The sequence below is a fragment of the Syzygium oleosum genome, unplaced genomic scaffold, assembly GCF_021117445.2.
Source record: "Syzygium oleosum isolate NSW1041296 unplaced genomic scaffold, Sole_v2.1 Sole_v2.27, whole genome shotgun sequence".
NCBI classification, from domain to species: Eukaryota; Viridiplantae; Streptophyta; class Magnoliopsida; order Myrtales; family Myrtaceae; genus Syzygium; species Syzygium oleosum.
This window is the reverse complement of record NW_026607511.1, coordinates 1229128-1243897: the sequence shown is the minus strand read 5'-3', so window position 1 is coordinate 1243897 and position 14770 is coordinate 1229128. Positions and strand designations below refer to the sequence as shown.

Below are 14770 nucleotides of genomic sequence, written 5' to 3'. Positions count from 1 at the left end.
GTGACTTGCATGTGCAATCATGCGGTGCTTTCTGCGCAATGACAGGGACTTTTTCATAAAATTGAACAAAAAATAGAGAGGGAAGAGGGAGGGGGAACTACAAAAGTGACAATTTGGTGGGCACCCGTCATAGGAAGATTCTGGTGTCCGTTGTTGGGTTTAAGCAAGCGTGTTCACCGCCGTTGACTCCACTGTTGACACGACACAGAGATGAAGAGAGAGAGAGAGACAGAGCTTGGGCGAGGGCCACCTTTTTGATAAATTTGGGTAAGGGTCGTCGACCCTTGTCATGGTGGTTGTTTTTGCACTAGCGACTTAGTCCCTGCTATTAATTTCACACCCCAAATAAAGGGTAATGCGCGCAGGGCCGAGTATTGACCTTACTATAGTTTACAATAGATGAGCGTGAATATAGCGAATGTATGATTAATATCGAGTTGCTTATGAAGATTAGGTTTCTATTGTTTGTCCCAGAACATGATGGGCCGAGCACGACCCTTGACCTGATCCTGGGAACCGACATAGCCCACTACAACAGCTTCAACCAATTCAAGAGCGAGCACAAGTTGTACCAGCAACTAGCTGCCGTTTGGGTTAGTGAGCAGGGAAGTGCTGACGAGAAAACCTCTTATAATAATTTGAAGTAGACCAAACTATCCATATGCGTTATGAGCTTTAATGAATGAAGAAGTTGCTTGCCTTTCAGGTAATACTCGCTTTTAAGGGAAATCATATGTACAAAAGAAAAGACTTGGTGAAGATTGGATGAACCTACGTGTGAACAAGTATAATATAGTGTGAAAAGACTTGGAGGTACCACGGTGAACAGAACCAGAAAATCTACATTTCTAATGTACTCAAAGTTGTCCTCGAGAATTAGTTAGATATCACCGGGAAATTTGATACAACCGGAAAACTAAACATAACCGGGAACAATTGATATGAGCTGAGTGACCATGATGCCCATATAGCAGCTTTATCACATGCTGTGGATAAAAATATCCCATGATTATTTTTATCTTAATATTCATGATAGCTAGTGATTTGACTTTGATTTCATATCGAAGAAATTGATTGATTATTAATCTCAAGAAATATCTACGTAGAAAATATCAATCACACATGATAATTTGATTAATTGACGTTCATCTTGAAGACAAGATTACGTACCATAGTTCTAGCATCTATATTTTTGGAAACTGAAGATTTGATTTTATAGGTGACCAAATCTCGAAAACTTAAATTGATTGACTTCAATGGCTGCTTAACTATTGTCCAGCTGATAGCTTAGAATCGCAGAGTTCCATCCAAGCACACCGCGACAGTTGGGACTGGCATGAGCCACCTGGCTTTCGTTTTCAGTAATCTCTCCAGGAGGCGGCCGACTGGGCAAATTCAAGTGGATTAAGGAAGAACTATATCAGAATTTCAAATCCAAAAAAAATTAATTAAAAGAGAGATAGTTTCAAGCTCTGTCTTCATTCTCAAAACCAGAAACTAAAAACCGAATCCGCCAATTCCTAGGTAGACCTTGGAACTGGTTTTCCCTCCTCAAACTTCTAATGTAAGTTTGATGGTTACCAATATAGATTGTGAGTATGAGAGAGAGAGAGAAGTCGAGAGTAGGAGGAAGGACAGTGCGATTTACGTTATGACTGCATAATTTTGCAAGCCACAAAATTACAAAATCCTGGATTGAGATGACTAATAGCCACTGAAACAGATCATGAGTTTAATAGGTAGTAGTTGAAGTTTGTAGCCCAAATTAAAAACAAGAAATAATATCTGACAATTGCAGAGATAAATTGCATGTATAGGTCCGTGGATTGAGTCTATTAATAGGCAAGACTGTTCAGTCAAGTATGAAACCCATCAACATTGTAATACTTTCTCAATGAAAGTCATATATGTTTCCTTTTCACCCTTTGCTGTGTTGTCCCACTAACACATATACACCCACTTTCACATCAAAATCCATACAATGCTGGCACAAAATCTAACACGTAATGTGAAAATCCAAAAATAAGAGGAAATAGAAACTTGAAACTAAAGGTCTGCTTGTGTACATGTAATACATACGAATCATAGAACACCAAAGTCGCATTACAGAACCCATAAAAACAGTGAACTTACTCTGCATTCGAAAGCAACGCAGAAGAAGATGAACTGCAAGATTTCTTGGAAGAACCGGTAAATGTGGACAGTTCGTAATTGAAAGCACTCGGTGGTTCACTACTTCTGAAGCTGGCGGACGTAACGTGCGACGATTCGGGCATCGAAGATGGAGGCACAATATATGTCGGCATGGGCAAATTTGGTGGGAGAATGGGTGGTGAAGCATCGAAGTTCAAAAAGGCTATCGCTTTGCTTATGGGAGGCCGTTCCTTAGGGTCTGGATGAGCGCACCAGAGGCCTACAATCATCAAGCACTCCATTTGTCTCGCATCGAAATTTTCTCCTAACTTTGGATCTGCCGCATCGAATAGCTTTCGGATACCATAGAGCTCCCAGACCCATTCCACGAGTTGGATTTGGCCTTGTGATGCTCTCGGTTCAATAGCTCTTCTTCCACACGCTATTTCTAAGACGACGACTCCGAAGCTGTAGACATCAGATTCCTTGCTTGCCTTGCCTGTATAGATACATTCAGGGGCCAAATATCCCGTGGTCCCAGCCACTAGAGTTGTTTGCGACCCTTTGGCATGGTCGACTATCCGAGCCAAGCCAAAATCCCCCAATTTAGCCTCGAATTGTGCATCAAGTAGGATATTGCTAGACTTTATATCCCTGTGCACAACGCATTGTTTCAAATCCTCGTGCAAGTATTTCAGCCCTAAGGCAATGCCTTGAGCGATATTGTACCTCTTTTCCCATGTCAGCGGCGCTTTATCTTTGAACAAATGAGAGTCTAAGCTACCGTTAGACATGAACTCATACACAAGGAGGAACTTATTTCTCTCATGACACCAGCCGACGAGCTCCACTAAATTTTTATGCCTGAGATGTCTAATCGTCTTCACTTCAGTGGCATACTCCTTTACGCCTTGTTTGGACTCTGGAGAGATCTTCTTGATAGCGACATGGGAATTTGCATCAGAGAGGTGTCCTTCATACACTCCTCCGAAACCCCCTTCCCCGAGCAATCGGGTATTGGCAAAGTTGTTAGTTGCCATGGCCAAGACCTTGTAGGAGTACTTCTTGGGTCCCCTGGACTGTTCAAATCCTTCATCAATCCCCGGAACGTCTTCTTCTTCTCCAGTTTGATCATTCTTATTTCTCTTTAGCTTATAACCATACCAGCCAAATCCTGCAACAAGGATAAGCAACACCAAAGAGCTTAAGCCCATGGTAGTCCCCCTAACCCACGACTTGCTTTTTTCTCCTCGAGTTATACCACCTGTAGGTGGGTCGACGTTAGTCTCATTTGTTGTACTGTTTACATTGTCAAGGATTTGCAGACTAGAGTTGAATTCCCATGAGAAAATAGTATGAGCCTCAAACAACTGCCCTGTTGTTGCTGAGAAACCAAAATCCACCCATTCCGGCAAGTACTCTGTCAGGTTAAGTGGCTGATAGTGAAGGCTGACGGAATTTTCAGCATTATCTCCAAAAACAACACTCAAGTTCATTGCTCTAGAATCGTATGTGACCTGAGCATGGAGCTCTTGACCATGGAGTATGTTGTATTCCATCCATGAGACACAAGTTTCACGGACAGAAGCCACGCTGTTTACATCGATACCGACATGTTCACATAGCGGATCCCATTTATTTGTCGAATGGTCATAGAAAGTATCAAACTCTACTGCAACAAATGCAGTACTAGAGTTGGTAGAATTTAGATTTGATGTGAGGCCTAGAAAGCATCCTTCTGAGTGTTCAGGGATCTGCGATCCACTGGAAGCGAGAAAGAATGCCAATCCGTCAGCATGGGAGTCGTTCTCATTGGAATCGATAGCCAAAGTAAAATGGCTGACAAAATCTGCCACGTTCCCTGTTGAACTATCCCACAGGTGCAAGGGTTCATGGTACATTGCTCGGCCAGCTATGTATGTGGGGTTCTCCACGAGAATTTTCGCACCAGGAGTGAGTTGGATGCTGGAGTTCAGTACGGTAGACTTTCCCTGAAAAGTTATTCTCTGATCGTTCAATTGAAAAGAAGGGATATTGAAAGAAATGTTTTTGAAGGTTTCGGAATTGGCAGATAAAATGTTTAATGAAAGGATGAAGACTGCTTGGGTTAGAGCCTCTTTTGTCAGACGCATTCTCGCTGAGCCGTGAGCTATCCTTGTTCCGAATATTTAGAGGCTCGTCAGCATTCTTTCACTAGCTTCTATTCATTGTGGAGAGAACCTGCAGCTGCCAAAGTCTGAAAATTTGAGTTATTGATGAGCGATTAAACAGAAATACAAAAGTTAAATGCACAATCTCAGTGATGGAAGCTCTAGTAGAAACAAAATTTTTGAGGATGGCCAACAGACATTTCCGAATCATTCCATGCCCTGAAAAGGAATTGGAAGAAGTATGACATGGATGCTATGATGTTATACTTTTGAATCACTGTTGTTATTGACAACATTCATCTAGTTGATAACATTGACAGTAACTGATAGAGAATTTGACAGTGATGGGAGTCCTAGGTTTTTACGAGGTGCATTAGGAAATACTGGAGAGCACCATCATCATTGACAAATCCAGAAAAATTTTGGGGGCCAAGATGCAGATGAATCGCACACTATTCCACGGCTAAGTGTAATGTTCTTCGTCTCTAGAAGTATTAGATCAAGCGAGTGACTCTGACTCAATCGGTCCCTTGAGTTCTGCCTCTCATGTAATGCTGTAGCTGTGATCAACTAGAAGTCAAGCGACTCCACTGAATTGATAGACTTGCGAGAAACCTCTTGTGGGGTTCGATTGAAAATGAACATGGCGCAACAACTGAAAAAACAGATGTGGCTTGGACCTTAAGAAAACAAAATTTCGTACTAGTTCTGGTTGATCTTAATCAAAATGGCAATTCATCGAACAACCAGCGGAAACTTGGTGTGGGTTTGCTTAAGCCGAACACCTCGCCCACTCAAACCAAATTGGAAGTGTAACAGTGGCGTTGACTGAGTCAAAATGGGCAGGCGCCTAAAAAAAGAAACAAAGAGGAATTTTTGACTAGTCAACAAAAGAAAAGAAAAGTAGACACTTATTATAAAGGGAAAAGATAGGGCACGCACAGAAAAGGAAATAACAAAGAAAAGAAAAGAAAGAAAGGGAAAGAAAAGGAAAAGAAAAGAAAGAAGATAAAGGTTTCGAGAGTAAATGTTTCGGAGACCTTGCTAAGCCAAATTAACTTGTTTCGCAGCGCCCGGCAAGGATTCGTACCCTTTGTTCATCTAATCGGAATTATTTTAGAAGTTAGGTAATAAATTCGGAGTTATGTGAATTTTGAATTGCGGGATTCAGTTTCAGAGTTGTTAAGCTATGGAATTATATGAAAATGATAGGTTAGGATGTTGTGAAACTGTAGGGTTTGATGGAAATCAATTTCAAGTTATGGGTTAGTTGAAATGAATTTTTAAAGTTTCACGGACGAGTTCCGTGGAGCAAATAACTTTGAATATCTACTTTGGGTGAGCGTTTTGTTGACGTGTTGGAGTCGTTTTTTCGGCGATTAATCTTAGTTTAGTCGATTCGTAGTTGAGGTAGATTTTTATATTGTTTCTCGCTTATTTTATAGGATTGTGAGTTCGTCGGCCTGAGTAATGTTTGTTTTTTGCTTTTAGACATTTCCAGGTTAGTGGTGCTTATCTCTTTTTTGAATTTGTAAATCCATGACTTGAAAGTGATAGGGATTCTATATATTATGAGTTACAAAATAGCATTTTTGTTGCATAAATTGGGATTGGACATTTACTACTATTTGGTTATTTACAAATTATTTGAGAAACGTGTTATAAAAGGTTATATGTAGTGCTTTGCGAATCTAACTTATGAAATGATTTAGAAAAGCTTTACAAAAGGATATATAATTGATGAATTAAGTTGCGAAAGGTTATATGTTTTGATTTGTGAAATGTGCTCTCTTTTATGATATTGATTTTGGATTGCTTGCGTGGATTATTGGATGATGATGGTTTTATGCTCATTATCTTTGTGAATTTAGGAGTTTATGGGTATGCATATGATTTCAGGATATCCTTCTGAACCAAACCACTACCTAATAATAAGTGGAAACCTTGCCAAGAGGAGAATTTTGATCGCCTTGTCACTAGGCGTTATGTTGTGACCTCAAGAAGGATGATTTGAGACTATATTTGATTTAACGCTTCACGACAGACTCAAACTAGCTTAGAGTGGCTAATTTAGGGATAGAGTGGTTGCGCAATGTATCGCTAATGTCAATACTGATTGACATCCACATATAGCGCTTGTTTATGAGTCCATGTCAATCTCTGTTCATTATACAACTGGCATGTGATAAACCAGTGCATTGACTTGATTTTTAATTTAATAGATACGGTCTACATGGCCGACAAAAAAACTTAAAGCTACGGCATTAGGTAAGCCTTAGCCGAGAAGTTACTCTATGGTTTATAGATCACGTGAATCAATATCACCCAAATCATTAACTATGTGAATCTCACTAAGGGGCCCTCATGATCAATGGTCCTGATGTTCTTGATCTACATGGTCCATGCACCATATAATACTCTCTCCTTAGCCGGAGATTATGCTATCTAAAATCCGATTTGGCAACATATGGGCATGTCTTCCTCGCGCTAGTGTTTGTATATAACTCTGTTTCTGCTAGTGTTTGTCAATAACTCTATCTATCCTCCTTTCGTCGAATTTTTCAAGCAATATAATTCTCCTTCTTTTTTTTCGCTTTGGTGAGACAGGGAAACTCCACAGGTCCAGCATCTCATCTACCAAGGTTAATCCATCCCTGACCCTCTCCGCCTTTTCTAGTGCCGCAATAAAAGCCGGTACATAACACCAAGACGAATGGCGGACTAATGTACAGCAGCAACAGTTAATGGCTACTTGTTCATGCAAATAAGAAAACAAACTGCTGATGGCTACTTGTTAACACTTAGGTGCTTAAAAAAGCTTCGCTAAATATTGTTCAAAATCAAACACATTAGTTGATAAATTTACTTGAGATTTGCATTATTTCACAGAATATCCTTTGACAAACAAAGCAAAAATACCATAATCGCTACACACGCAGGGAGAGAGAGAGAGAGAGAGCAAACCTGGATCTTTGAAGGAGCGTTGAGGTGGAGACACAAAACCAGTCAGAAGAAGAGATAGAAAGAAATGAAGATCCAGCAGTAAAGACAGGTCTCTCTTTTCCTTCGGAGAAAAATAGATTGTTTGGACAAAAATACAAGTGTGAAATAGAACAGACCGCGTCAAGAAAGTCAAGGTCGTGCTTTGCAAAATAACCAATGCGTGTAGGACCAAGCGATGTTTTCGTGCGTCCTTTTCTCTTTCTTCAATGAGAAAATGAAAGAAGTTTTAGCAAAAAAAAAACAGAGAAAATGAAAGAAGAATCCACCAATCAAACAAGCATCAAATGCAGAAGTCCGAAACATAGTCGATGATATTTTCAGTTACCTGTCGGACCCATTGAAAGTGGCGCAGTCCGTCAAGAGTGCAATTAGTGGTCATCGATGAACCGTGTCAGGTTACCAGTTCTGACTCCACCTTTTCGGCGTGGAATAGCGGTCATTGCTGCTTAATTGAATGCATCATTCTTTTCGTGCTTTATCTAGGATCAGGACGAACTGCTGTAATTAGAAGCCACAAAGGAGTATCTAAATTGATTCTTTTCTGTTGATAAGCTCCACTTGCATCATAGGGTACCAGCAGCTTCCCTACCACCACCCCATCCGAAGGCACACCTCTCTTTCAAGAGGATTCACGGCATGTCAAGGTAAGGCAGAATTTTCGATCGAAAAAGCGTAGCAAGAGAAAATTATTAAAGAAAAGAAAACTTTTTTAAGGGGCAATCGGCTCAATTGCAGAAGAAAGAATCGAGTTTCCCGTGTAGTATTTGGGAGAACTCCGCCGGGTAGAAGCCCGAATATCATTTTGAATATCTTATCATAGTTTCGTAAATTAAACCTTCCTTCGATGTTTGTCCGTGATTTCTTTGCAGTCATGGCTAAATACCCGTCCTTATCATGACTAAAAGCTTTAGTGTGTGGTCTTGTCTTATTTCCCCCATCAGTTGTTCCTATCCATCCCTTTGTACGCAACATATTAGTATTTTCCGACCTCGGTGCCCATCCACAACCACACAACTCACTTTCATACAGTTAAATGTGTTGTTCAGTCATAACTACTGGTGATCGGTCAGTTTTGTTTGTATGTTATTTCAGTCATATGAGGACATATATAAACGTAAGAGTGCATCATATTTTTCCATTCTGTTTAGACTCTTTATCAAATCAATGCATTGGTCTGTCAGTATATATGGCTGTTTGCTTGTTGGTTATTTGCTGGTCGCCCATCTTTGCGTGTGAAATGTGATGGTTCCAACCTCATTTGAGTGGTATTTTAATCGTTTGTGATCTGGTACTAGTATATTGATGATCTCTCAGCCACGTTGACATGTTTAGACATCATCTTCAATATGAAATGTGGGCTGTGTTCAGTGGATGTTTGCTGGTTCTCTTCTTGGGCATGAATTATAACGGTTCTTAACTAGAAAAACGATACCACAAGTGCCATAACTTTCGTACAGCGCTTATTTGAGTGGCATAACTTTTTTTTCGATCACTCAAGTGCCATAACTTATGTACTGTAACATCCTGAATTTTGACCCGTTACCGGGACCAATAAAGTGTGCATTAATTCTCGTTTGATTTTAGTAAGTCTCGCCCGGACTTGATCAATCACGGGATACTAACCAAATGGGAAAGGCTAAATAGGAACAGGTACGTGGACCGAGGATCCGATCGCGATTGAGCACCGAGTTCGAGAAACGTCGAGGGAATATTTTGAGCCAATATAGGCCGATCTTAGGAGAATGACGGGTTGATATAGTCAGCGACGCACGATCGGTTCGCGGGTGATTCTGCACGACCGAAAGTACGCCTGACTAACGAACCCCGATTTTAATCCAAACGATCGCGACCCCCGGTGCGAGTGATAGTTCCTCTCGTTCTCTCGAAATTCGAGGCCATCATGACTCGGACAATCTTAGGTCGATACGCGTAACACCTAAATAGCCGCCCGTTAGTGAGAGGCCCTGAGACTTCGAAACGAGTTATTTTGATCGCAATATTGAGCCCGAACTTCGATATCAAAATTTCAAGGGTAATTACGACTATTTTGCAAGACGGACGTCATTTTAGAGTGGCCACGCATGTTTGGGACTAGTACGGATGAAAATGGAAATTTCGACAGAAATTGGGGAAAATTACAATTTTGCCCTTGGGGACCTCGATGTCCATTTCCGAGGCCAAGCGAGGTTATTTTTCGAGGCCGACGCCATTTTTGGGTGGCCACGCATACCGGGAGTCGTTATGGACAAAAATTGGAATTTCGACAAAAATTGAAAGAATAATATTATTTTATTCTCGAAATTTCGCAGTCAGTTTTCGAGGGCTTAAAGAATGAATTTCGCAGATCAGACGCCATATTATATTGGCCACACACATATGGAACACGTATGTGCGAAAAATGGAATTTCGGTTCGGGATCGAAAAAATTACGAAAATGCCCCTAGGGCTAATTTGGCCAATTCCGAATTTTGGATTTAATTTTGGGATTAACCAAGGTTGGTTAGAGTTAATCCAGGTCTGGTCAGCCTTGGGTTAGTGGCAAATGACCATTTTACCCCTAAATAATTAGATATGGATTAATCTTGGCCATTGGATCAAGGGCAAAATTGTCCAATTGGCCTAGATCTTGACACTTAGATTCCACCCACACCTTATTGACTCACTTTGACCAGACCCTCTCTCTCTCCTCTCAGTTTATTCGGCCAAATCCCCCGAGAATTCCTTTCTTCTTCTCCGTTTCTTGTTCTCGGCTCGGTTCTCGCATTTTACGTGCACCGTTCACGCCGGAACAGTACCATCCGCAGCTATTGGCCGCCCACCAGCCGTCGCCACATCACCCTTGGACCTCCCTCTCACCTGTTCAGCCACCACAGCCCCTGTTCCAGCCCTGAACAGAACAGAATCAGCCGTGGATCGTCGTTTCCGTCGTCGCCGTGACCGCTGGCTTGCACCCGGAACGCCGCCGTCGATCCTTACCGCGCGTCGGTGATCGACCGCCCGTTCCCGTCGTCCCGAGTCGCTAATAGGCGAGTATAAACCCCTAAACCCTTAATTAGTCTAATTGTGTTCTTAGGGGGGTAATTAGGGGTTAATTAAGCTCATTTAGGACCTAATGATGTTTATTTGGGTGTAGGATGATTATGATAGGTCATTAGGGCTTAATGAGGTTATTTAAGTGTGGATTAGTGTTCAAAACAGCCCCTGTTCTGGTACTGTTCACAAAGTACCGAAAATGTGCATATTTGTCTAAGTTTTGCACTAATTGAATTCAATGATTCAAGGCTTGAAATTAGACAATTCAAGTGTTATTTAAGTTCATTTGAGGCTTAATTATATGTATTTGGTGGTTGGATGTTTGGGGTAGGTGATTAGGCCTTAATGAGATGGTTTAAAGGTGGTTTAGTGCCTAAATGTTAATTTTTCCTGGTACTGTTCATTCAGTACCGAAAATGCCTAATTTGTGCCCAAGTTGAATATTCTAAGAATAATGGACTAATGACAAGAATTTAGGCATTTTTAGGGGATGATTAGGACGTGTATAAATCCTATTGAATGACCCCGAAGTGGTGAGAACAACTATTGAGATGGATTTGCCCAGGGCGGGCCTTTAACGCATTGAACTACCTTGGAATGAACGTGCGAATGAATGTGGGATTCGTTGAACCAAAGTGGAAATATATTGAATGTGCCAAGGATGCGTTGAATTCGTTGATTTGGTGAATGATTGTGCTCGACATGTTGGCTTAGGTATTATCGGTGTAGTTTGGACTGGATTAGGTAGTACCAGTGTGTAATTCGGACTGGATTGAGGATCGATCGTTGGAAATTAAGTCTAAGGAATTTAGTGGGATTATTAGAAATAATTATTGGACTAGCACAGATTAATCGGGGATTATGTGATTGGACTGCTGGGTATGCCCGGGTTGATTAACTAGTTGATTTTTGTACTCAATTGTTGGGAAATTGAGTAATGTCATGTCGCGTGACTGCGTGGCCGACTTGTGCGGAGTGTGGTTGGCCATATGATGGCTTGATTGGATTATTGAATTGCACATTGTGAAATTGAACCGCATGGTATTAATTGGCCAGTGAACGATTGTTGCGGCATGAAATTAACTGAATGCTTGAATTGTGCTGATGCTCATGTTGCATTGTTTTGCATTTCATGGCACGCATAGTGAATGCCGGGAATGAGGCGTGTGATGAATTGTGCGATAATGCGTGTCTGCCATGAGCATGTGATCACCTAAATGCCCTGATGCGTGATACGCGAGGTGCAGATAATAATTGATTGTGTGTATGTGTGATCACAATTTCGCCCTGATGCGTGTTACGCGGGGTGTGCCGTCCTGATGCGTTTTACGCGGGACGATGTCCGGTACGTCCGGAAGACGACCAACCTGATGCGTTTTACGCGGGCTCTGGTTCGTGAGGAGATCGGTGTTGCGCCTGATGCGTTTTGACGCGGGCTAGAGACACTGGGCTAGTTGATGCGTTTTAACGCGGGCCACGAAGTGTTGTGATTAAATGAAGAGACCTGATGCGTTTTACACGGATCGTAATAAATGATAAATTGAGCAAGTGCCAAGGTGCCAGTGTGGGCTAGTGAACCGAGGCATGAGTATGGTGTGACGATAGCATTGCATACATAAGAATGCATGGGCCGGTTTGCGGGTGTGCGGGACTCGGTGATTGACACGCGTTATTACCATTATTAAGTATGAGCATACGTTTGACGTACGCGTGAATTGAGTGCTCGCGTATGTGACTTGATTTAAATCATGATTGTCAATAACCTGCAGGGTCAGCTAGGTAAGAGATCTGGGTCAGAGGGCCTAGGTCGGAGTTTATTTATAAATTGGTTGGTTATGTTGTTTTGTGCTGTCGGTCAGGAGATTGCACGTTAGTCTAGTTTAAGATTAGTGGTTTGTACTCGCTGAGATTCGTCTCACGATTGTGTAAATCGAAACATTTTCAGACCCCCAGCCGTAGGATGCCGAGGACACCACCACTTTTTGGGATGCTGCATTTCATCCAGCGGTCGTTGAGCGTGCACCCCTGTGGAGACAGAGCAGATCGGAGAAGTGGCTGTTTGGTTATTCCTATGAGTGGGTGTTTTATTTGAGTTGTTGGGAGCACTGTAAAAAGAGTTTTAAAATAGTGATATAAGTATGTACATATTTTCTGCGTTGATCGTTGTTTATTGCTTGGCTATCCTTAGTCTCATGCGATCAATTGTATGGGTGTATATATTTATTTGTATACGTTGCTTCCGTATATGTTTGATCTCTGATTGGGCGTTGGGTCGGCAATGCTTCCTGGGAGCGTTGCACCACATTTCGACCTATACGCGGATGTTCATGCTTCGTAGGATACGGGGCGTGACATCCACGTTTGAATTGGTATCAGAGCAAGGTCAGCTCGGTCCAATTTGGTCGAGATCTGGAGTGATAAAGAGCGATGAGACCATGGGTAGCCAATAGGGTGACCTCGTGTGCTACATGCATCTCCTGACCATTGTGCATTGATTGTGTTTGGATTGTTCGGTGTGATCCTTGCAGTGCAGGTGTGGCAGGACCTGAGGTGAGTATGCAAACCCCTTGGGTGATGTGTTGGATAAATGTTAGGCCGTATGCTGAGTGTTGATTGTTGTTTGATACCTGCCTAGGACTTAGACTGAGATAGATTGGTTTAAGTCTCTAATCCCTTAGGGAGGGTTATAGCAGGTAGCTGTATAGTGAGGCGTCAAGAATGGCAGTGTGATGAGTAAGGAAACTCGATAGCAGTCGAGTGCTGTAGACCATGAGTCTGAGACCTAAGATTCGAGATTGTGACTCAGATCCTATTAGAAAGGGGGAATGTGTGGGCAGGCAAGCTCAGGAAGGGAGCGCCATTATTGCCCAGGCTGTTGGGGCTGCAGCGATTACTGCTGTGATTGGAAATAATGCCAGTAGGGTTAAGCTCACATAGTGGCTAATAGGCGAGTGCATCAACTGGTGGAATAATCTCTCGAGTGAAACTTTCTTAAGTTCAATAGTAAGGGTGACCCCAAGGTTGCACCGGGATTGATAACGAAAGTTAAGAAAGCCTTTGAAACATTGGGGTGCACCGAGATGAAGAAAGTAAAGTTGGCGGTGAATCCGTTTCAGAATCATGCCAGCTGTAGATGGCCTTCCACCAGGGATAAAACATCCCCAATGAGTACAACTTAGATTTGGGCCATGATTATTAAGAGTTCCTATGGGAGAATATTTCCCGGAGACTGCCCAAAAAGGGAACTGACGGAGTTTAGATGACTTCACTGAGGGTAGATGACTGTGGAACGATATGGAAAGGAGTCCGCTTGGTTGGTTGAGAATCCACAGGACAAGGTTCGGAAATTCCAAGACGGACTGAAGTCAGATCTCCGAAACCTAATGCTTTCATTGAACATCGGGAATGATGTGAAAATGCTTGAATGAGCTCACGTGATAGAGCGAGATTAGTGAGAAGGGGCAACCACTTTCTGGATCATGGTATGCTCAGAATAAGGATAATCGTCGCTTCAGGAAGAAGTAAATGGCATGGAAACAGATTGTTCATCCCATCGGTTAGGAAGGATATCATAAAGCCGAACCATTGAATGAGTCGTCCTGAGGCTTGCATCGAAGGTGGGAGTCGGAACAACTAGTTAAACTAGACGGGATTGAGTCTGTTGTATTTGAGTCACGTTTGGTGTGACGATTCCTCGAATGATAAGGTGATGGTGTCGTTGATGTGTCCTAACTGTGAGACAGTAATTGATAGTAGAGAAAGGAGTGTTAACTCGGCAGTATTGGCCATGTACGATTTTATCGTGGAGATTGATACGGAATGATTCATAAGGCAGAAAGCCATAATGAATTATGACAATAGGGTAATCCAGTTTAGTCCGAATGGATGACCTAGGTTTGGATTTCAGGAAAGTCGAGGAGGAATCTCGATTCCTTGGATGCCCTTGCTTGAGGTGATTAGATATCAGATGAAGGTTGTGAAGGACGTTAGTGGGCATGGTTGACCCGATCGTGACGGAACTAAAGTCGGAAAAAATTAACGAGGTGTATAACCTTCCGAGGTCTTTCCTTAGAAATTCCAAGGTTGCCACTAGAACGAGAAGTGGAATCGTGACAGATTTGGTCGAGAGTTGAACTGATTTCGAGGGCATTGTATTGAGTGTCCTTGCCGGAAATCAAAGGAATTGAAAGTTCAGATATAAAAACTCGGGGACAAAAATTTTATTCGCCCTAGTGTATCTCTATGGGAAGTTCCTGTATTTGGTATGAGGAAAAAGGACAGGACTTTGAGATGGTACGTAAATTACCGGCAACAGAACCATGTAACAAAAAGGAATGAGTACCCATTACCGAGGATCAATAGCCTGTTCGATCAATTGCAATAAACTTTAGTGTCCTCTGAGATTGAATTATGGACGGATGTCACCGGCAAAGAATTCAGAACGAGAATGT

General features: G+C 42.1%; 1 protein-coding gene across 1 annotated transcript; it reads right to left on the bottom strand.

Annotated features, from left to right (window-relative positions):
• Positions 1–1784: 1784 nt before the first annotated feature.
• LOC130135107 (L-type lectin-domain containing receptor kinase IX.1-like) lies at positions 1785–5128 on the bottom strand. The gene has a single exon (XM_056303471.1). It carries the CDS (start codon positions 4263–4265, stop codon positions 2130–2132), a length of 2136 nt encoding a protein of 711 aa, XP_056159446.1. The 5' UTR covers positions 4266–5128; the 3' UTR covers positions 1785–2129.
• Between the last annotated feature and the right edge of the window lie 9642 nt (positions 5129–14770).

Bases quoted from the DNA above. Each gene is read 5' to 3' on its own strand.
- LOC130135107 (XM_056303471.1), bottom strand. From the start codon at position 4,265: ATGCGTCTGACAAAAGAGGCTCTAACCCAAGCAGTCTTCATCCTTTCA.